We start from the raw sequence: 23,778 nt of genomic DNA, 5'->3' as shown, positions 1-23,778 counted from the left end.
GTGTTTTGCTCACACTGTAGAACTCCTTTTTCACTTAAAAGAAATGCAATCTGTGCTTTTAAGTATTTGCTATATTACAGGTTGACATTTAAGGCTGTAATTAATACTTAATTTCTGACCGAAAATGAAAGTAGTAGGTCAGTTTTACTATATGGAGTGATTTAATATGAAATCTTAGTGTTTATCATGGTAACATGTGACCACTTTATAAATGGAGAAAAAGCTGCTTTGCTGAACTGATGTTCTTACACTTCTAGTTAAAATGCCAAGTATTTATTTCAGGGTTTTGTCTTCTATTTATTTTTATAAAATAGCTGATATTAGTAAAAGCTTCCTCAGAGGAGAGAGAGAGAGAGAGAGATGATGCCGGCAGAACGTTTCTGTGGTCAGTCCTTATGTAGTCACAGTGGGATTTCATCGTGAGCCAGGAGGAGGCTTTACTTAACAGTGTTTTTTCTTGGGTTGAGCTGGTAAAGCTCTGCTATGATGTAAATGGAATTGATGTAAGGGATCTGTGGCTATTCATGCAACACTCAATCCTGGGAAGTGATAGCAGGAATATCTTTATCATTATTAGAGATCACAGTTATTCAAAGAAAATGGGCCAGGAAAGATGGCTTATAATGTGGTTGGCCTTTTCCAGAACTCAGACTTAAAAAATTCTTTCATATAATTCCTGCTTGAACTAGAGGAGATTCCATAGGAAAAAAATCTAACCCTTATTTAAAAAGAACAGGATTCCACCACAGAACTTCTCAGGTTGTTTTAATGGCTAACAGTGTTCCTGATTTAATTTTTTATTATCTAAAGTTTTTATTAATTATGAAGTTCTCTGACTTCAGTTCCAGTCACTGCATTTGTTGTATTTCTGCTTCTTTGCTTGAAGCTTCCTCTGTTAATGTAATTTCACTGTGTTTCTAGAGGCACTGTGTCTGAACTGTGTCTTGTTTTCTGCTGTTTCCATGTAATAATGCCATTGGTAGGATTGCCTTTGTTTATTTTGTTAAAGAAAAAACTCTCATGTTGACATCATCTTCAGGTGTGTATCTGGACTGAGCTTTATTTGGGTTTTTCTTTTTTGGTATTTGCCTCTTCTAATTAATTTGAACTGCTGTGAATTTTACCTTGTTTTTCTTAGTTGTTAGTTAAGGATTTTTTTTTTTTATAGAGCATTTTGCTTTTAATCGGTGCTGGTTTTGGTCAAGACAACATTTTGCTTTGATAGTGGCTTTCTGGTCTTATGGTGAAATATTCCTGAGCTGCTCTCTGTTGACTGTAGATGGTGCTTATTTCTTTGCCTAAATTTTCTCCCACCTGGTTGGTTTCATAATTGTTCTCAGCTTTCTGAAATTGGTTCTTCTAAAATAGCAGGCACGTGCGGCGCTGGTTTGGTCTCTTGTTTGCTTTCCACAAGGCAGATACAGTCTGCCGTAGTGCCTGAGCAGCTACCAAGCTCTAATGTTATGTTACTTCCCTTTATCTGTCACATCCCAAGATCTGTCACATCTTCCCTGGTGGTAGATGCAGTGCTGCTTGAGTGAACTGATGGGCGGACAGCTTCGGGCTTGCCTTGGTCACGCTCGCTCAGGACCGTAAGGGTGGCAGTCCGAGGAAGGGAGAGAGCAGAGCTGCTGAGGGGAAGCGTGTTTCATGGGCGAAGGGAACGTACTGTGGGATTAAGAAAGACCTTTTAACTCTTGGTTTTATTTCTGCCCCAGAGTAACCCCGAGAAACTTGTTTAAGACAGAACTTCTGGAAACGCTTAGCATGTGTGGGAGCACAATTCCTCTCAGATCAGTACGATCAATGCTCTTTGTAGAGAGGGGCTTCCTTGTGGAACAGCATTAGTCCTTTGGGTAGGTCTCTGACTGAAAAAGCAGTGACCTCGGCAATGTGAGGTTAGTTATTTCTTGTGTGGGAAAGTCAAACTAAACCAAGATAATAACTAAAGTGGTTTAACAGGTGGCAGCTTCCTAAATTGTATTTTGCAAGCAAACCAATTACTTGGCCTTTATTTATGCACGTTTATATATCAGTGGTAGTGTCTGAAGGGGAAAAGACAAGGCAGGAAGTAGAGCGCAAAGGTGCAGGTAGAAATTCACAATGTCCTAAAGATCTGGAAATTATCTTAGCTGCTTTGAGAGGTCAGGTTACAACAACATAATACGTGTTCAAAATACCGTGCAACAATATATCCCTGTGAAATGAGTAATTATTTACAGTGTGCCACTAAAAAATCTGAACTCAGACAGTGGGAGATTAATAACATAATTAATTGACTTTAAGCCTTTGCAGTAATTAATTTAGAGAAGCAGGATTAGAATTTGTTACCTTTGGGAAGATGTTATAGCTATTTGAAAATTTCTTTGTGATGTCAATACTATGTGTTTTTTTTCTTTTGTGGTGTGTGTTGATTTTTTTTAAATTTTTTTTAAAGATGATAAAACCTTTTAGTATATCAGTATATATAACCTTTTAAAATCAGACTCATGTTACTGGCAGGGAAAATATTATTTTAATGTCACTGTGGGCTGATAATAGCTGAACATATCAGTTAACTGTTTTGCCTCTTCTGAAGGTCATTTTAAAAGCTAATTACATGTTTTAATTCTTCAAATTTCTTCACAGCAAAGGAAAGTACTTTGTTACCTTTCCTTATCCTTACATGAATGGCCGCCTTCACCTGGGACACACATTTTCTCTATCTAAATGTGAGGTAAAATTTTTCTTTTGCTAATACCTTTAAATACTACTCTAGAACAAATGCTAATTTTGCAGTTAAATTTGCAACTAACAGAATGCATTGTTAATTTATAGATTCAATAATGAGTTAATTCAAAGCTCCCTTTTTTCCCATATTTTCACTGGAAATATTACTGGTTGAAGAGAAATGCCACTCATCACTTTTTAGTTCTAGGGGACTAGACTCCAGGTGTTTCCTCTATTTGTTCTTTCAGATTTGCCAAGATTTTAAAGGATTGCTGCTAAATGGCACAAACTTAACAAGAAATCTTATTGTCCCTTTTGTTTGTGAATACCATGCTCTGTTACCTGTGTGTTGACAGGTTTTAGGTACTAGCGGATAGGATTCCAGAAAATCGATCTCTTCTTTGCATCCATTCTTCTCTAGTCAAAAACAACCCCCTGAAAATTAGGAAAGCTTGTACTTAGGCAGCCAAGCAGTGGCAGACCTGATAACAAAACTTAGCTTCACCTTCTTTTCTGTTAATTAGCTTCCTAGATGCTGTTGACTGCATTCATCTGTCTTTCAGTAGTTTCATGTTAAAGAAGGAAGTGCACTTACTTTTTGGGAAGGGTGCTAGTTTAGCTTTATGCCGTTCTTGTTTCATCTGTTTCATTTTTCCACTTTATATAGTTTGCAGTTGGGTACCAGAGGCTAAAGGGAAAGAATTGCTTGTTTCCATTTGGTCTACACTGCACTGGGATGCCTATAAAGGTAAGATGTTTTGAGTTACTGAGGGCTTTTTCTAATGTTTTTTATACTTAAGACTTCTTAAAGCGTTGCTTACTGTCCATCCCAATCACCATGTTAATTTATTAAAAAATTCATCAAGACTGTGATTTGGAACCTGAATTTGTAGTAAAGATGTGTTTTGCTTGAACTATACATTATTACTTTATAGAAAATGAAATGCTTTAAAACATAAGTTTACCTATTATATTTTTTCATTTGCAAAATGAAAATCCTCACTGTAAACCTCTTCCTGCCATGGCAGGCATTCTTGAAGTTGCAAGGTCTCCTAGAATTCAGTGCAATGTCCAGAAAAAGTTTAAAGCATTATAGCAAAATGCAAAGTGTTATCAGTGAAAAGCACTCCTTAGCTGTGATTGAAGCAGTTGCCACAGAAAAGTGCTGATAGACCACTAATAACTCTATTTAGGCTTGTGCAGATAAGCTAAAAAGAGAAATGGAATTATATGGCTGCCCACCTGAATTTCCTGATGAGGAGGAAGAAGAGGAAGAAAATTCTGCTAAAAAAGAAGAAGAAATTATCATCAAAGACAAAGCAAAAGGCAAAAAGGTAAACTTTAAACAAAGATTTTCTGGATTGGTAGCTGTGCTCTTAAAGCTTCAAAGTATGCATTATGGGTTTTTCCTCCTTCACACTCAGAGAAGCCTGTGATACAAATATTTTGATTGTTTTTTCCAAGATAGCTGGGTACTTTTAAGGTAGACTTGGAAAAAAATACATCAATTTCATGGTTGCAGAGATATCATTTTAATGCATGAAATCTTAATGGTGAGCTGGTGCACTATTTAACAGTTTCCTGAGAAAAATGGGATCATCCAGGATAATATTCTGATTTTTTTTTTTTCCTTTTTTTTTTCTTCTGCACAAAGCATTCACAAACAAGTTGTAGGAATTAACCCTGCTTTTTCAGAGGTAGGGGATATATATATACCTACTATGCTGATTATTGTCTTGTAAATTGGTATCTGGCCTATTCTGGCTAGATACGCTACTTAAAATCATCTGAACTGTTTTGGCTTATCAGTTATTTAAATGAGATTTATGATTTTGGGAGTATCACAAAGCAAGGAAAAAATTCACATCTAAGAAAAATTTAGAGGTGTTCTTATGTATGTTGTTTATGTATGCTAAAGGGTTTGTCACACTGGAAGCATTAAATTTGGGATTCTGTCTGCTCTACATCAACAGAAGATGTGATCTTGCCTACTCTTGTGGGCAGTAAGATGCTGTTGGGTAGAGACAAAAGATATTTGAAGGAAAAAGTAATATGAGCAAAGTAACAGCAGAAAATATTTTTGATACAAGGATATAGTGCAGGACTGCTCCACCTTTTCGTGGTGAAAACAGCCATTTGTTTGACCAGGACCTTGGTGAACTGGTCATTTCTTGCCAGCTTGTCATGGCACACCTTTATGTATCAGATAGATGTAAGCATGTAACAGTTGAAAAGAGGAGGATTACTGTATGTACAGCTGAGTATGAGCTAGGAAATAGTGTGGATAAGAAACTCTAATCATTAATTTTCACTGGTAGGGAAAGGATGCTGGAATATTTGTATTCTATATCTGGAAATAGAAATTGTAACATTAATAGAGAAAAATGCTCTCGAGCGTATAAAGCTATCATGAATACAAGAACGTACACTTTTTCCTAATCACAGTTGTCCTTTCAGAGCAAGGCTGCTGCCAAGACTGGCTCTTCCAAATACCAGTGGGGAATCATGAAGTCTTTGGGTCTTTCTGATGAAGAAGTAGTCAGTTTTTCTGAAGCTGAGCATTGGCTGGATTATTTCCCTCCCCTTGCTGTTCAGGATCTGAAAAGCATGGGATTGAAGGTAACTGTGTGAAATCTAAAACTCAATTATGCAAGCAGCCATACTTGTATTGTTATGTCCAGGAATATGCAGCCCCTCCTTTGAGAAGATTTTCTGCATAATACCAACATTATTCTAGAAATGTTTCTGGTATTTATGAAATTACTCATTTAACATTTTAATAGTCTTGGGTGATAATTAAGGCCTTTATCATATAGGGCTTATACCCTATGCAATGATCACAACTGGAAAGAAAAATTGAATAAAGAAATTATGACTTTAACTTCTTCTTTCTGTATTAGATAACTGTTCTGTAGTCAGTATTGACAGTAGTTTTAGGAAGAGTAATGATGTGATATTAAATAAAGATACTTGTCCTACTGACAACAGGTTTTAAAAATGAAGAATGATAGAGATTATGAAACAAGGTAGTGCTGAAATTTAGCTTGAGTGGTTGATTAAAACTACTGCAAAATCTCTAAAATTCAGTCAGCGGATAGGGCCGAGTCTTTGATATCTCAGCTCTCAAAGGCCATGCACATACGGACTGCAGTTATGTTTTTAAGCATGCACACTTTGTGTGATATGTACTTTCCTTCTCTTTTCAGAGAGAAACTTCTTTTTGTTTTTAAAATAATATTTTTGCTATTGCGAGGTTCCTTGAATTTCTTTATTGTATTTACTTACCGGAGACTCTTACACATTTCCAGGTGGATTGGAGGCGTTCTTTCATTACTACAGATGTTAATCCTTACTATGATTCCTTTGTACGATGGCAATTTCTTACATTGAAGGAAAGAAATAAGATTAAGTTTGGGAAACGGTAAGCCTACCACTTAACTCTTGAGTTTATTGTGAATATGGATAAGCTCAGCTTTACTAAGGATGGAACCCTATGACACATTTCTAGAACGTGCTTATAACTCACATTAAACTAGAATCCTTTCATTTCAAATGCTCTACTAGGCAGGATGAAGTAGTGTGTTTATTGTGCTACTGAAGTGTATGAGATTGTGTTCCTGTTCTATTTTTTCCATGGACACCAACTCAAAGCAAAATATGGCCGATTCTGAAAGCTCTTGCAAAAACTGGACGTTGACATTGGAAACAGATTTACACGAATTTTGAAAATACCATTAAGAGGTCTCTTTTTCATAAAGATTTTTTTTTTCTTTTGGTCTACACATTATTGTATTTGCTACTAAATTAAAACATACCTTTTTCTAGATACACAATTTATTCTCCAAAAGATGGACAGCCTTGCATGGATCATGACAGGCAAACAGGAGAGGTAATATTTTTAACTGCGATTTTTATGTATTGCTTATGCTTTTAAGTACTGAATAGAAAAATAAATTGTATCTTGGAGTGAAATGTTTTTTGTACAGTTATTGGTTCTCAGTTGTCAGTACATGTAAATACTGAACGAACTCTATTGAGAATATTTGTCTTGAACTATGGATGGTGTTTTCAATTGTAGCTGTTTTCTGTGATTATTTGGCAATTTGTGCCAGCAGCATCACTACATCATATCGTTATCTGTTGAAACAAAACAAATAAGCTGTTATTAATTTATATATTGCTGAGATAGTGGCTATGATGAGCAAATTTTTGGATGTAGGAATAAAGTATAACCTCTCTCTCCAGTCTGCATTTTAGTAAACAGTCATTTGTATCAATGGAAATATGACTGACTTTGAAGAAAGCATCAGTACCTTAAATAGTCCTTGGGTTAGCCTACTACAGACTGGGATTTATTTTCTTTACTGCTTGTGTCAATGTCATGTATTGATTGCTGCATTGTTTATGTGAATTGTAGGGTGTCGGGCCTCAAGAATATACGCTAATAAAAATGAAGGTGTTAGATCCTTATCCCACAAAATTAAGGTAGGTCTTGAATTTGTAATGGCAAGTAGGTTCTATCTTATGGCCAGAAGTGACCATTAAATTAGACAATCTGTTTTGCCTAATGCAGAATTTAATTTCACCCTGTTACTTCTGTCACTTCAAAGGCTTGGTCTCTGTTTTGAGCTGCTCTATTCACTAGTCTTTGTGGAACTTGAATTTAAAAAAAAAAAAAAAAAAAAAAAAGAAAATATCAAAACCCACAAAGAACTTAATGACCCATTTTCATACCTTAGGAAAAGTTACTTAAAAGTTCATATTAGCTTAAAAGCATCTTCTGTATTATTCTAAATGTTTTTATTTTGGTGACTTATGAAATACTTTTTTCCCCTCAGTGGCCTAAGAGGAAAAGATATCTTCTTGGTGGCTGCTACGCTCAGACCAGAGACCATGTTTGGACAGACTAACTGCTGGGTTCGCCCAGATATGAAGTACATCGGCTTTGAAACTGTGAATGGGGATATTTTTATCTGTACCCAAAGAGCTGCCAGGAATATGTCCTACCAGGGCTTTACAAAAGATAATGGAGTCGTACCTGTTGTCAAGGAGCTGATGGGAGAAGTAAGCATCTTGCAGCTTGCTGGTCAGGCTGATCTATTCCTGTGAAGCTTATACTTACAAAGGTGATGATAGAATTCTATTTACAAAGAAAGTATAGGAACTATTACAAAAATTTTGGAGTGTTTAGTGACTAAAAAAGCAAGCAGAAGACAGCTTCCTTGGCAGCCGAGCTGCAGCTACTACTGGGAGATTAAGCTGATGCACTTACCTGTGGACAAATGCATTACTATTGCCTTAGCATTATGTGATGCGTGAAGGGTTTTAAGTGACATTTTTCTGCATGCTGGGAAGAGTGATGACTTCTCTACGAGGAATGGAAAGGACAGAAAAGAGTAATAGCTGGGAAGGGTTTTGTGAAAAAGGCTTTTTGTTGATGTTGGCATTTCCATTACATCTTTGTGAATGAAGCTTTCTTATCTTAGTAGCTGAATATTAGTGGTTTTGATATTAATTTTCCTTAACTTCTGTGCTTTGAGTAAAGTGTAGTTAGTGGCATTTGTTCATCCTAATAGAAAGCACCTTCTTGCTCTTTACATTACTCGATTTCCATTCACTAAAATTTGTCATCATCTTTATTGATCCTGCTTTGGAGGATGAAGTAGAAAATACAGTTTTTGTTTCTTTGTTAGTAGACATGATGTGAATTCAAGCAGATTAGAGAGGTAGAAGGCAACTGCAACATCTAGACTACCTCCTGTCAGTGCATAAATAGTCTTGATGAAATTCTTTTCCTGCCTTTGTTTAATCTGGCTTTTGACTCTAGCTTCTTAATTCTGCCTGTCTTGATGCTGATGTGCTTCAGATATTTGGAGACAAACTGTTCTGCTTACTGTCTTTTTCCAACTCTATACTTCAGTAGTTTTGCTTTCTCTATATTATCTGGTATTTGACTTTTCTACCAGTAAATAGTCTATATACTGTCTCAAGTGGTACACGCTTTCTTTTCCTATGTAATTCCTCCTTGTTTAACTATTTTTTTCCCCAGTTTATTTGTTTGTAATATGTAAGGAATGCCAGCAAATTTAAATAATATCTGCCAGGAGAGCTTACACAGCTAGGCTGAAAAAATGCTATTTATTGTAATGATATTCTTTTGTCCCACATAGGAGATTCTTGGCGCTGCACTTTTGGCACCTCTCACCACCTACAAAGTTATATATGCTCTTCCCATGCTCACAATCAAGGAAGATAAAGGTAACTTTACAACAGCATCTTGCCAAAGCCCGTTTGATGCATGCTGTGCATTCAATATATGCTGGTTAATCTTTCTATCTGTTGTATCTTTTTCTTTGTCAAGGAACTGGAGTGGTAACAAGTGTTCCCTCTGATTCTCCGGATGACATTGCAGCCCTGAGAGATTTGAAAAAAAAGCAGGTCAGTCTGTTAACTGAATTGCTTCTGTTTCTGTTTCCTTTCCATAGTGTGGAGGGTCAGAAGTGGATATCCAGTGGGTAGAATGAAACTCCCTTTGATTGGTGTTTTGCCATCTCTAACTTGAAATCAAAGTAGTTCAAAATAAATGAAGTTAAAACCAGCTGGGCTGGGACAGATGTTTATTCTCAGACTTCAAGAAGAGTTTTGGATGAGGATCATGTAACTTCTGCTGCATGTTAAGGTAGTGAAGAGTACCAGTGAAATAGAAATAAATTCCTGTTGTGGAATTGAATTCTAGAAATGAGATTAAAACATCTGTATCAATTTGAAATGAGACTTTTAATGTAGCTGTTGTTATTACAGCTTCCAGAGTACATCACCGTCTAAAGAGCTATCCCTGGCTATTGAATTTTTGTCCCGCTCATTTTCAGAGTAGAGCAATATTGTTTTTTCCCCTCTTAAAAATGTGGACAATTATGACAAAGAATCACCTGGAAATGAGATGGGGATTAAACTCAGGTGTGAGAAATGGTGCGAAGGCAGGGAAGTGGCTTTGTCTGCTTTACAATAAAATATTATGTACAAAAAAGACCCTATGAATGGATAAAACCCTTTAAATCTAGAAGATTTTTCTTCTATCCATATTGCATTTTTTTCTAACTTTCAAAGGCTTTGAGAGTGAAGTACGGCATCAAAGATGAAATGGTCCTGCCGTTTGAACCAGTAAGTACACCCAAATGTCTCCATCTGCAGTACACATGGCTTTGTATTAATGGATGAGAAATGTACCAAGAACTGTGCTTGCCTTTTCCAGAATTTCTATGTAAATTCCTCAGCTGAAAGAGCTGAAAACTTTAAAGTAAAGCTTGCAAGTTTTGCTGTAGTTGTAATATTTGGCGTGTTAGGGCTTGCAACCAAGATTTGTTATTCTATGCTATACTTCAGAAATAAAGGAAAGAATTCATTTTTGTGGGAATTGCTATTTTGGAGAATGGATTGCGCCATTATACTGATAACCTGTTGGCTGATTAAAACTTACAGCCTTAATGGCCAGATGATTATTCTATCTGTTCTATGCAAAGAGTTAAAGTCCTTTACTATTAATGCAGACTCATGGCTGAATCAATTTTCATTAGAAAAACATAGGTTACAGGTAGAGCCATCCCAATATTCTGCACTACCCTTGCTTCCACGTGCTAGCTTTGGTAATGGTACAACTTGGTAATGGTGTCATGTCAGGAGACAAAACCAGGTTATTGCTTGTAGGAGTGCAGATCAGGAGTCACACTGGGGACTGCCAGGGATTTTTGATTTGATGACTGGAATTGCAACAATACTTCATAATCTGATTAGTATTAGATGCTGCAAATTTGCAGACAGAATAGCACGATGCAGTAGAAAGAAGTTTCACATAGCCCTAGCACCTGCTTCTGCTGCCATTAGGGTTCTTTGGTTAACATTGCTTTTGCCCAAGATACCATGCACCACAAACACTTTCAGGTAACTAGTCACTGCCTTTTTTCCCCTTCATAATCTCTGCTTCAAACTCCTGTATCAGCCTAGGGACTGCAAACCAAGCAAAATATACTTGTCTCTGTTCAATGCATCACTTCTAGTGAAACTTGTGACATCTGGGAAACAAATCTTTGTGTAGATTTTATGACATTGAGATAATTTGAACTGAATATCTGATGCTGTTTTGTTAATTCTCAGGTGCCCATCATTGAAATTCCAGGCTATGGCAACCTTTGTGCTCCATTAGTCTGTGATGAGCTTAAAATCCAGAGCCAGAATGACAGAGAGAAGCTTGCTGAGGCCAAGGAGAGAGTGTACCTGAAAGGATTTTATGAGGGAGTAAGTAATAAAAGATTTTCATGACTGTTATCTTGCTGAGTTTGATTAGGAGGAAAAAAAAGTGGATAAAGATAGACAATAAAAAAAAGACTGCAAAAAGAGGGAGGGTTTTTTGTTTAGATTTCTCCTGCAGGCAGGTTCTGCAGTTGGAGGAGTTACGTAGAATTGAAAGAGAATGGAGGAACGTATGACTGCAAACTGAGATTTGTAATCTGATTTCCTTGCAAGTTATCACCTTTTGGGGAGTTGATCAATTTTGTTACAAGTATTGATTTGGAAAGTGATATGAAGAGAACAATGTATTGGTATGGGTTTTTTGGGTGTTTTTCTTCTTGTTTTTCTTTTTTTCTCCTGTCTTTACTTTTGTGGTGGCTTACTGTGATGTATTTCTCAGCTGTTTTCTTGTAAGCTGTCAACAATGTTTATTTCTGTCTGTGTTCGATTGCCTATATGCATGCTGACATGCATACAAACTCATTTTGGGTAAAGATGACTGTATTTAATGAAAAAACCCCTTTATTCCTATTTTTTGCATGTCAAAGATTGCAGTAACTGCTACTTCTTTGTGTTGATCTAAACAGCTATTGCACCTATTCTCGTTAATTTAAAAAAAAAATAATCAACTCCTGTGACCCATCTTTTACAGGTAATGTTGGTGGATGGATTCAAAGGACAAAAAGTTCAAGATGTCAAGAAACTTATTCAGAAGATGATGGTGGATAATGTATGTGGTAGTATGCGCACAGCTTATTCTAAGTGATCCATTTTGTCCTTTTCACAGTAGCTGAGTTGCTAAAGAAACCTTTCTGTTTTTGTGCTGCAGTCCTCTTAGTAGTGCTTTGGATCACTACAGAGTACGAAATACTGCTAAAAGAAGAACTTTGTGTTCTTGGACAGAGTGGGATGAATAACTTTAGAGACCTCTTATTCCCTGCTTCATCCCATCACCTTGTCTAGGAAATATTCTGGTGGTCTGATTTAATCTTTGTAGGATCTCAATTGTCAGTCTTTTTCAAGCCTGCCAATAAAGGATATCTGTGATGTGCAAACACCCCATTTGTGGGGCTCATCATGCAGAGAGGGAAGAGTAGTAAATGAACAATGATCATGTCATCTCTGTAATAAGATTTTCCTGATGAGGACTGGAAGTGTGGGAGAAGCTTCAGTTATTTAGTCAATATTCCCTTGTTGTTGCAGCATTGTTATGTTCAGATTATAATATAATGCTTCATCCTGCATCAGAATATGTGGTTTGTAAAGGTAGAATTAAAGCTCATTGGTCTATTTTTCTTTACCTTCCCCACTCCCTCTGTCCCACAGGGTTTTCTAGTAGCTGTTTTAATCGCTAGGGGCATAGTCAATGAGTAATATTTTGTGCTTCTGTCCTCCTTTTTGTCATGCATGGAGACATTCTTTACAAAATTATGTGAACTGGTACCTCAGGGAAGTACATAGTCAATTGTTGCCCTCATTTTACTAAAGTGAATACTGAAGCAGAGAGCCTGTGCAGTGATGAAAGCCATGCAATAAAAGCAGATTAGAACAGAGAGGATGATTTTTAGTAAGATGCGAGGATTTTCAAGACTTTGCTAAATACTTAAATCTTAGCTTTTATTGCCCTGTCCACTCTTAGGACGAAGCCATGATTTATATGGAACCTGAGAAACAAGTTATATCGAGGTCTGCTGATGAATGTGTCGTGGCTCTTTGTGATCAGTGGTAAGGGAAGTAAAGCTGTAGTTATAAAGTTACTGCCAATGTGGATTGCTTTATTACAATAAACTTTTCCTGACTATAGGTATTTAGATTATGGTGAAGTGAACTGGAAGAAACAGGCATCAGAGTGCTTGAAACTTCTAGAGACGTAAGTTATAAAAGCGGCTGTAAAGAGGAGTGATCGTTTGCTACTGGTGGTGGTGGTCTAAGGGCTGAGAGGAGTAATAGCTTATTTCTTACAGGTTTTGTGAAGAGACTAGGAGAAATTTTGAAGCTGCTCTAGGCTGGCTACAAGAGCATGCATGCTCCAGGACATATGGCTTAGGTAGGCAAAACACTCTTCTCACTCAGTGCTTCATGAGGATGGTACTCATCACTTCGCTTGGAAGGCTTAAGTGCTATCTAGAATCCAAAATGGTATAGGTAAGTGTAGGAACAGATTTAGCCAACTTGCATCTTGACCCAGCATCCCAGAGAAGGTACAGTTTCTTGAAAATGCATGTGGCCAGCGGTAATTTTATTTTTGCGTTACTACAGTGATTCTGTGCAGCATCTCTTGCAGCTTTTTGCCTGGGCTATTGATTTGCAAGGGACCTCGGAAGAAGGAACTAATACTGTTTCTTGGGTGTTCTTAAATTCTGACTAGCCTTCATTTTATGTAGCCTATGACATGGGACAGCTGTTATAACTTCATTATAATACACAGCAAATGATCATGAGCTGAAATTTGTTTGACAGTTGTGTTAAGAAGCTGACTATAAAAATAGCAAGTATTTTCTCTTTAGTAAAATTTTCAGATGCGTAAGTTGAATTTTTATAAAAAGGATTTTTAAAAGCATAACCATGAGTACTTTCATGTATATATGTGTGTGTATAGATATATGTTCCACTGAAAGTCATAAACTGCTTATGTATGCTTGAGTGTCATGCTTGTTAGTAGGCATGATAGTGACTGCATCTGATACCTGGCTTCCATCTCTTCTAGGTACCCGGTTACCTTGGGATGAGCAGTGGCTGATAGAGTCTCTCTCTGACTCAACTATCTACATGGCCTATTACACAGTGGCCCATCTGTTACAGGGAGGTAACCTGAGGGGCCAAGGAGAATCTCCTCTAGGCATTGGGTAGGGAGACTGAATCAATAATTTTTCTTGTTTAATTGGGTGTGCTTATCTCCTGAATTGTTCTTGACAAAGACTTGCCAAGGAGGCTGATTCTTTGCTTTTGCGTTTAAAAAGCATCTTTGTTAAAACTTTACTGTTAGCTGTTAGCTAAGTTACAGCAAATCTGCAGAAGGGAAATAAGAAAAGAGAAAGGAGTATGGTGGCCAGAGAGAGAGGAGGAATGTCCCTGAAAGCAGAACTGTATGCAGAGTTATATTACCTTTTTTAATAGTTATTTGACTTGCCTTGAAATGGTCCTTGCCAGGTGTTTTTGAGTGGTTGCTTTTGGTGGCTGCTGAAGTCTCTGCTTATTGAGACTGCTTTGCAACTATAAAGTTTAGTTTTTGTCACTGTATTAAAAGTTCGTAACTCTCTTAGAAGCTTAGAACCGTCTTTTATGCACAAGTCTTACATGGAAGCCTTCAAAGTAAGAGGCAGAAGGCATTTGTACCAAAATACCTCTGAAGACTGCTCTGTGACCTCTTGGTTGGAGTAGTGGTGGACTTTCAGTGACAGATCAGAGAGATGAGATTTTTCAATTCCAGATGAGTTGTACTAAAACACTTCCAATCTTGCCTTGAATCTTATGCTCTAATTCTGCATGTTTTATGAAATATTTTCTGGAGTAGTTTACACACAGGAACTGGAACTTACCTTTTCTGATGCTATAACTAATCTGAAAAACATTTCCTAAGTAAAGATTCTTACAAACTGTTGTGGTTTAACCCCAGTCAGCAACTAAGCACCACGCAGCCGCTTACTCACTTCCCCCTCCAGCCGGTGGGATGGGGGAGAGAAGGGGGGGGGGGGGGGGGGGGGGGAGGGAAGTAAAACTCGTGGGTTGAGTTAAGAACAGTTTAATAGGACAGAAAGGAAGAAAATAATAATGATAATAATAACAATAGTAAAATGACAACAATAATAAAAGAATTGGAATGTACAAAACAAGTGATACACAATGCAATTGCTCACCACTCACCCACCGATGCCCAGTCAGTTCCCAAGCAGCAATCCCCACCCCCGGGCCAGCTCCTCCCAGTTTATATACTGGGCATGATGTCATATGGTATGGACTATTCCTTTGGCCAGTTTGGGTCAGCTGTCTTGGCTGTGTTCCCTCCCAACTTCTTGTGCTCTTCCAGCCTTCTTGCTGGCTGGGCATGAGAAGCTGAAAAATCCTTCACTTTTAGTCTAAACACTACTTAGCAACAACTGAAAACATCAGTGCGTTATCAACGTTATTCCCATACTAAATCCAAAACATTATACTAGCTACTAGGAAGAAAATTAACTCTATCCCAGCCAAAACCAGGACACAAACAGAAATAGTTCTGAAAGACTTGGCAAAGCTTCCATTTTTGGCTCAAACCTCTCTAATTATAGAGAGGCTACCTACATACCAGGCCTGTCTGGAAACAAACTTTGAAGTGAGCATCCTGAGCACTGAATTATAGATTTGATGTAATTAAGTACATGCAATTAGAGTGTACTATTATGTGAGTAGGTAACATCTTTCTTGTAGTGTTAGCAAACACTTTTTACTAAGACTTACTCTGTGTGGTAAAAGGGGATTTATGGTCTATCACATCAGTCACCATTTGGTTACAGTGATCTCTGCCACCAAACATGGAAGCTAAGTCACAGCACACCACAGTAATTTAAAGCACAGAACAGTAACTACCAGAACTAAACCAATAAACTGGTACATGTAAGACTTTATTGTAGACTGGTGGTATCGACTGTCATTTGAACTAGTTGTTTAATATGTACTGGGGGTACTTTGGATCCAGAATGCTTTTCCTCTCTGCATAATACAGGCCAAAGCACCTTAGTAGATGTTAACAAATAGTAAACTTTGATTTGCAATTATTTAATTTGAAATGTGTGCAGGTAGTATCTGGTGTACTTCAGTGAAATTTTAGGGAGCTAGGAATAAAAATCTCTGTAGAAACAAGGATATTTTTTTAATGCAGGCCAGTGGCTGCAGAACTGTGGGTCTGAGTTGCATCTCATCAGTGTTTTCATTCAAAATTGTGGATTTTACCTCTAGTAATTCGTAAAAAGTGTCTTACAGTAAATGTTAATTTTGAATGGATTAATTCAAATGGGAAAAGACCACTAGTTTTTTCATGTAGGAGGTGACTTTGAATTGTACAGCAGTTCCCTTTTACCCCTGCTCTTTTACTTTCATGGAAGCCAGAAGGAATGGCTCTATGACCCAGTGCAAGGGAGGGCAGGGAAACTTGTGTACTAGTAATAGGTTTTCAGTATGCAGTTAAGGTCACAAGTGGTGCTGTGGGTGTGGAGGGGGTGGCATTTGGAAAAGAAATGAGCAGGTTTCCAGAACAGTCAAGATTATGCTTTAATTATTAATTACTTTTTCTTTACAGGAGTCTTCATGCTTTATTGGGAAATAGCAAAGGGCAGTTTAAGCAGGGCATGGCTTGAGCAGTTCTGAGTTCTGATTTTGTTTCTGATGTTGGACTCACTCATCTGATCTTAGGCAAAGTACCTGTATACTCTTTGTCTATGTTTGCTGTGCTTATCAAATGGAGCATGTTGTAAGAATGAATCAACAGTTTTAAGCTGTCTTATACAAAATGCTGTAGAGTGTAAGAGGAATTTTTAGTGACATCTCAATATGGGACTAATTCTGTGCAGGGCACATCAAATGAGCAAAGAAGTTTGGGATTACATCTTCTTCAAGGCAGCTCCGTTTCCTAAAACAGAGATTCCAAAAGAAAAGTTGGACAAGCTAAGGGAGGAGTTTGAATTTTGGTATCCTGTGGATCTCAGAGTTTCTGGCAAAGATCTTGTTCCAAATCATCTGTCGTACTACCTCTATAATCATGTGGCTATGTGGTCAGATCAAAGGTAAGTTTGGAATAATGCAAAACAGGCGTGCAGGAGATAAAGCTGGAGAGTTTGTAGTTCTGGTACATTTGCTAATGGCTTTTTTGTACTGTACAACATTCAAAATTAGGTTGAAAATTCTTTCATATTGCAGCTTTGTTACAGTTGTCTATAGCAGAAGTTATTGAGAAGGCTCTGTACCATTATTTTCCCTATTTTTTCTAGAATCCTTTAAAGATTTTAAGATGCAAGATTCTTACATACACATTCTAAAACATTATTTAGAGCAAAACTGAAATCTAACTGCATAATATGGCTTTAGTTGACTTGTTGACATCCTGTCTGTTCTAAACACTGGAATTCTAGCAAGTAGCGTAATTGACTTGGCAGTTTCAATCAGCTTTAGAGCAAAACCTAAGGATTTGTATGTCCTTACTAAACAATATGTTGGCTTGATGCTTCTTTAGAGGGTATGTGTAAAAAACATACTGAAACTGCGTTGGTGTATCTTTAGGGTTTTTTCCTCCTTTGGGAGTGGAGAGAATACTACGTAGCAGCATCTAGAGCTAAATCCAAATCCAGGTGGTGTTGGAATTACGGTGTTTGATGCTATTTTTAATTTGTTTTAGCTGCCTATGGAGGAATGAAATGCTCAGTTAGGTAGCCACATGAAAAAGCAAATGTGTGAAAGTGGAGAACAAATTTTAACTTTAGCTTTCATTGTCCTCTCTTATAAAAGTCAAATGTCTTCTGTAAATATATCCTCCTATGGATTTTCCACTGTTGAATTGTATTCCTGCGCTGGGGTTTTAAGTGACTTTATTATCATTAAGTTTTCTTAATTACTTCTTGAGGATCATTAAAATAGTGTATATATATTCCCATGGACTATGCAGTACAGGTTGAGATTCTTTGCTGATCACATGTGCTTTTAGAAGGATGTAGTTCTGTGCATGAAGATACTATGTTTGCATTCTCTTGAACCTCTGTTTAAGGGTTGTATAAAACTGTATATAGGAAAAGCTGTTTTCTGATGTATAGTAAAGATGATCACGGGGAATTTGATATCTCCTTCCTCTGTTGGTAGAGATATGTGGGACCTAAGTCTATCAAGTGCTGTTGGGCAATGCCAATCACTGACCTTTAAATTAAATGTAGCTGAATAGAGGGAGATGGGGTAAATGAAGTATAATTGTAGGTGCAGTGCTCCCTGCTTTGCATTTCAGCAATGATAATCCCTAGCCCTTATATTGGAATTCTTTTCATCTTCAAAGACACTCCTTAATTTTTTTAAGACACCCCCCTGGGTATTTTTTGAAGATTCTACCGAAGGTGTTCATCCCAAACTGGAACATAAAATGTTTGTTCTTTTTTTTAATAGAGAAAATGTATTTACTTTAACAAATGCTTTGTATCTTGTCTTCAAACAGAGAAAAATGGCCAGTAGCTGTGAGAGCAAATGGACATCTCCTTCTCAATTCTGAAAAGGTATAGTGAGGTTTCATGTATGAGATGGTTTTTGTGGTTGTCAGAATAGGCACTTGCCAGCCAGATTGGAAAAATCCTTCTTGGAATTAGAGGAGGAAATAGTGAAGTTTTTCTTCATTGGTGCCCTCCACTTTTTCATTCATCAGAGGTAAAGACCTGCCTTTCCTCCAAGTCTATTTAACAGTTTTCTTAAGTTACCTCTTGTATAGCTTCACCAGTTTAGTAAAGATGTCAGTGCATTTCTGATAAGTTTTAGGGTAGTTTTTTTACTAAATTTTAGCTTTGTTAAGCATTGGAGTAGATGCAGTGAGAGGAAGAAGTTTGTGCCAATAACTTGCTAATGTATGCAAGTTCTGAAACTGAATTTAATGAAAAGTGCCTGAACATAGGAATTAGGCCTTGGAGACTGTCTAACATAAAGCAAAAAACCTCCCCAGAGTCCTTGAAAAATCAATGCAGGATAAGCTGAAAACGCCAATTTTGAAGTAGTATTTAAGTTTATTTTAGATAACTTCTGAAATTAAATTTTGGTACTGGTTTTCCCATTTTTCAAAGCCTGACCAAGTCTGGGGTGGAACCCAAATGTTGCAGAAGGCAGCTACCGTTTCCTTGTAGCTGTGCTGTATATGGACCTTAGTAGTAACAAGGTGTGCAAGTGTCAAGACAAGTTCAACATTCAGGAGTTAGATGAGTGCTTGCAAAGTTTAGTCTGCTTTTGCTGAGATGTAGTTCAGATTTAGCAAATTGTTTTTGCTATGACTCATGAGAAAATACTTTCTCAATGGTTTGCCCAAACCCTTGTTGCATCCATCTTGCTTATCCAGCAACAAAATGGATGTGTGAGAAAATAAAGGCTCTTCTATTTCTTTCAGATGTCTAAATCTACAGGCAACTTTCTTACCCTAACTCAAGCTGTTGACAAGTTTTCTGCAGATGGTAAGTATGTTCTGACCTGCATCTGGCTTTCAATTATGCCAAAATGACTAAAATTAGTGTTTTGCTCTCAAAGGAGCAGTGCGTTTATTGGAGTACTGAATTGAAATAAATCTACTGCTTACAACTGTTCTTGTTTGAAAAGCTGAACTCTGTTTAGAAAATTGGAATGCATGTTAGCACAACACCTGTTTCAACCAAGAACTGCTCCTGGTGTTGAGACCTAGAGGGGTGCCTATTTCATTCTTCCACATTTGCTTAAGAGATCAAAACATAAGACATACTGTTGATGCAATGGTGTGTATACATGCATGCTGATGTTTCTTTTTGCATGCTCTTGTTTTTTGGACAGTGATTTTGGTAGTCTCCTGGTTCTTGGTGTCTGTCTGGTTTCCTTCCCAAGGAGAGCAGTGTACCTCTCCTGGTTAAAGTGCATCCTTTGTGAGACATCTCTTTCTAGTTGGCCAGGCAGTTTGTAAATTTACTTTACATTTTATTTAACTCTTAATGAAAACTTAGTTGTAATTAATTTTGAGTCCCATGCCTTCTGCATCTATGTCTACCAGATAATTGCATGCCAGCTGTGTTAGCTGATCCAGTTTCTTTCAGGCATGCGTTTAGCCTTGGCTGATGCTGGAGACACTGTTGAAGATGCCAACTTTGTGGAAGCCATGGCAGATGCTGGTATTCTTCGTCTCTACACATGGGTGGAGTGGGTAAAGGAGATGATTGCAAACAGAGACAGTCTAAGAAGTGGTCCTGCCAACACCTTCAATGACAGAGTCTTTGCCAGGTACTGTACAAAGGCTAATAATACAGTTTGGTCCATTTTTTTTTTTCTTGCAAGGATTATCTCTGTAGTTATTTTTCTTTCCTACAAATTAATGAATTCCATAAAACAAAATGCGTTACATAATAGGCTATGGGATTGTGCTGCACTGGTGACATTGATAGTGTTTTACACAATGTTGCCATTATGTGGGGTAGACTGCAATATTGATATTTTCACTTACCTTCCCTCCCTAGTGAAATGAGCGCAGGCATAGTGAAGACAGATCAAAATTATGAGAAGATGATGTTTAAGGAAGCTCTGAAAACTGGCTTCTTTGAATTTCAGGTAGGAGGTTTCTTTTTAGGTGTAAGAAACTAACACTTGGTATTTGTTACTTTGTGGATTTCTTTTGATCCTGATGTCTCTGATCCTTAATTATACAGCTGAATTGGAATCAGAATTGTGCCAAGAAACAAGAGTACTTTAATGGAATAAATCTGAGATTATGAAGGTCTGTTTGTGTCATTTTACAAAGGTCCAGAGGAAGACAACTGTGATGCTGCAAATAGTCCTGATATCTAATATGGGCAAAAAACGGCTTAAAAAAAAGACACTACTAAAAAGAGTGCTTCCTTTCTTTAGTTCCTTTGTAATAAGGAACTCTTTGTAAGAAATCCAGATAATACATCAACAAAATTGTTTGAAAGCAGAGTGCTTTTTGATATACCATAAACCATGTCTCCGGAATGTCTGCTGAACCATGCCGCTTCACTTAATGAATTACAGAGACTCCTTTATGTGGCTTCTTTATGGTATTCAGGAATATGATTAAGTAGGCTGAATTATATGTATAATGATAGATCATATTCATTGCCTTTTTCTTAGTACTTACTAGTAACTTTATGCAAGCTGTTCAGGGTGATAGTACCTGATACACAGTTGTGGATACTTTTGTCTTTTATGTCTGTGCCAATAAACACTTTTTTTTTAAAGTAGCATAATAATGCAAGAAATCAAATGGCCAAGTGACAAATTCACACTCAGGTGCTTCAGGAAAATACAGTTCTTGTAATAATCCATTATTGAGTTCTAAGCTGCTTACATTCTAAAGGCATATTAGAGCAAAGGATTGTGTGTGTTTTCTACTAAGTGTTTCTCCATGGCAGTTGGAATGTGTTAATGATGGTTGCATTGGCTGTGTTTCAGGCAGCGAAAGATAAATATCGTGAGCTGGCGATAGAAGGAATGCACAGAGAGCTGGTGTTTAAGTTTATTGAAGTTCAGACTTTGCTGTTGGCTCCTATCTGTCCCCACTTATGTGAACACATCTGGTCACTGCTGGGAAAGGTACTAATGTTTCAGCTTTGTCACTTGATTCGGATCTAAGTTTTTTACTGATTTTTAGTAAGGCTTTTATCAGGCTTATGGATCTATTTCATATGCAAGTAGAAGAAATATATGTCTTATAATATGAAGAGCCATAGTGGCTTATTGTCCATAGGACAATGAAAATACAATTAGCCTGTTACTGTGGTGATGTATGCAGCTTTAATACAAGTCACTTCAGTTGTGATCTAAAATTAACCCAAATAATGCAATATTCCTACACTTATGCATGAAACTTAGTTGTTAAGTGCCTTGTGCTTGTAGATGAAGTTATGTAGCTATATGGCAGGTGTAATTGTATCTATAGTCCTTAACACACTTGCAAATAAGTGCTTGTTGGCTGTATACTTACTCCTTTACAACCTAGTTACAGGTGGGTGCTCCTTGAGGTTCAAACTGCCTAAACTTCAGTTCCTGGTCAAGCTATAATGGATTGAAAACCTACCAGATACTAATGTGTTTTCATCTCAGTGCATGTCACTTCTTCCTTTCTTCAAAGCCCGATTCCATCATGAGAGCCTCGTGGCCAATAGCAGGTCCTGTGGATGAGGTATTAATTCGCTCTTCTCAGTACCTCATGGAAGCAGCTCATGACCTCCGACTCCGTCTCAAGAGCTACATGGCACCTGTGAAAGGAAAGGTGAAGTGTACTAGGTCATCTTTTTAGGTGTGTGTACTTCATGATTCTGTATTGCCTCATGACTCCTTCCTAATTTTTTTCTTTGTTTCCTTAGAAAAGTACTAAAGAACCTCCCCAGAAGCCTTCTCACTGTACCATCTATGTGGCAAAGAGCTACCCTCCTTGGCAGCACACCACCTTATCAGTTCTGCGCAAGCACTACCAGGTGGTCATCCTTTCATGTTTCTGTGGGCTGCTTACCTGCTTTTTTTTGTGGGTTCTTTTTTTCTATCTATAAAAAGCTTATAAGCTGTAATTTGTTACTGAATTATTTAAATATAAAGCAAGATAGTTTTAATTTTCTTTATGCTTTTACAACTGTCCATTAAATTTTGGTGCTTAATGAAATGTCCCAAGGAATGTAATTGATATGACAGCATAATTTCATTGTTTTTTGACAATCTTGAGTAAAAAGTGGCTCATGTTCTGTGGTTTTTTTTTTTTTTTTTTTTTTTATTTGTAAGTGGTTAGCTTTTAAAATGTTCTTCTTCCCAAGTATATTTCTGAGGAAACATTGTTGACTGACAGATTAATGCTGTCTTACTATGCAAGTGGGCTTAGAAGCATTGTTTTGGTCCTTAAATAGGTGTATGCCATTCAGTGATGTTACAAGAAATGCATTGAAATGGAATACATCAGTCACAAGTAGAAGAAATAAGCTTTTCTGAAAGCAGAAGAATCTGCTTCTGACATGGGGAAACTGATGAGAGTGGCTTTTGGCATCTTGATGAACCATCCTTCTCAGCTTGAACAAATCAGTATTGTAGCTGACAGATTAGAGAGCCGTGACTATTCCAACTTGTATTGAGATAAAGCAATATTCCTCATGTGAAATTTGTTTTTGGGGTATTAAACTTTGGGCATTCTATATGCTTTTTTCTGCATCAGCGTTAAAAATCTGCTGTTTGGTCTGATGCACTAAACAGGATTGTTGCAAATATCTAAATTTTGAATGTAAAACCCAAACAATTCAGGAGACTAGCACCTAAATGTGCTTGTGATAAGGCTTAAATGTGGATTTAAAATGCATTCTGGTAGAAAATTTAAGTATATTAATACGTAGTCACCAGAAAGAATAAAGAAAATGCAGAATAATACTGAGTTGCCTCAATAGCAGTAGTTATCTGGGTTTTTTTGGTCAAAGTTTTAAAATTTTATTTTTAAAATGTTTCAAATGGATGAGAAAATTATATGTGGAATTAATGATGGTGACAAACGTAGTTGTTATTTAAGGGAAAGCACAAAGGGTATATGATATTAAAGGGCAAGTTTTTTTAATGATACTTACACTTCTTAATGGATGTGCATCAATGTTTAGGTCAGTGGAGGTCAGCTGCCAGATAATAAAGTAATTGCCAGTGAGCTTAACACCTTGCCAGAGCTGAAGAAGTATATGAAGAAGGTTATGCCTTTTGTTGCCATGATTAAGGTAAGTAAGTGTCAGAGGGACAGTTCTTCTATAGAAAAAGCTTTTGTGAATGAAACATGTTGCTCAAAGGCAATGATAATCTGTAACTTGGTGCATGGGTATTGTTGTTTCCTTTATTTCATTCCTGGATCTCCTTCCTACTAACATTTGACTTCAGTCCTGGCCCTTGCTTATTTTGCATCTTCATGTTTTTTTTATAAAGTTCTTTGATGTTGCTGGAAGAAAGATGTAATAAAAATGTCTCTACGTGAATTAGCCCAGGTGGACTAATGGTCTAGTTGAGGCTTGTGTATTTTGCAGGTGGTATAATCTGTGCTTCAAATATACGTGGATTCTTCTACATCTGAAACTCACCATA

General features: G+C 37.1%; 1 protein-coding gene across 4 annotated transcripts in view; it reads left to right on the top strand.

The window, feature by feature from the left end:
* LARS1 (leucyl-tRNA synthetase 1) overlaps positions 1 to 23,778 on the top strand; it is a 42,089-nt gene that overhangs the window by 2,306 nt on the left and 16,005 nt on the right. For all 4 annotated transcript variants that reach the window (XR_007509732.1, XM_049830036.1, XM_049830035.1 and 1 more), the window contains exons 3-28: positions 2,629 to 2,716; positions 3,377 to 3,457; positions 3,903 to 4,043; positions 5,167 to 5,328; positions 6,018 to 6,130; positions 6,535 to 6,598; positions 7,127 to 7,194; positions 7,548 to 7,773; positions 8,880 to 8,967; positions 9,071 to 9,147; positions 9,817 to 9,870; positions 10,861 to 11,001; positions 11,648 to 11,725; positions 12,635 to 12,720; positions 12,800 to 12,865; positions 12,960 to 13,042; positions 13,703 to 13,841; positions 16,542 to 16,754; positions 18,164 to 18,221; positions 19,094 to 19,157; positions 19,764 to 19,947; positions 20,181 to 20,271; positions 21,133 to 21,273; positions 21,812 to 21,952; positions 22,047 to 22,157; positions 23,310 to 23,420. Coding sequence is in view for 3 of the 4 variants with exons in the window: in XM_049830036.1 (XP_049685993.1) it covers positions 2,629 to 2,716; positions 3,377 to 3,457; positions 3,903 to 4,043; positions 5,167 to 5,328; positions 6,018 to 6,130; positions 6,535 to 6,598; positions 7,127 to 7,194; positions 7,548 to 7,773; positions 8,880 to 8,967; positions 9,071 to 9,147; positions 9,817 to 9,870; positions 10,861 to 11,001; positions 11,648 to 11,725; positions 12,635 to 12,720; positions 12,800 to 12,865; positions 12,960 to 13,042; positions 13,703 to 13,841; positions 16,542 to 16,754; positions 18,164 to 18,221; positions 19,094 to 19,157; positions 19,764 to 19,947; positions 20,181 to 20,271; positions 21,133 to 21,273; positions 21,812 to 21,952; positions 22,047 to 22,157; positions 23,310 to 23,420 (2,869 nt within the window). In the remaining variant the exon portion in view is untranslated. The remainder of the gene's footprint in view (positions 1 to 2,628; positions 2,717 to 3,376; positions 3,458 to 3,902; positions 4,044 to 5,166; positions 5,329 to 6,017; positions 6,131 to 6,534; positions 6,599 to 7,126; positions 7,195 to 7,547; positions 7,774 to 8,879; positions 8,968 to 9,070; positions 9,148 to 9,816; positions 9,871 to 10,860; positions 11,002 to 11,647; positions 11,726 to 12,634; positions 12,721 to 12,799; positions 12,866 to 12,959; positions 13,043 to 13,702; positions 13,842 to 16,541; positions 16,755 to 18,163; positions 18,222 to 19,093; positions 19,158 to 19,763; positions 19,948 to 20,180; positions 20,272 to 21,132; positions 21,274 to 21,811; positions 21,953 to 22,046; positions 22,158 to 23,309; positions 23,421 to 23,778) is intronic.

Source organism: Accipiter gentilis, chromosome 26 (assembly GCF_929443795.1).
Source record: "Accipiter gentilis chromosome 26, bAccGen1.1, whole genome shotgun sequence".
Lineage (NCBI taxonomy): Eukaryota > Metazoa > Chordata > Aves > Accipitriformes > Accipitridae > Astur > Astur gentilis.
This window is presented reverse-complemented; position numbering and strand designations above follow the sequence as displayed.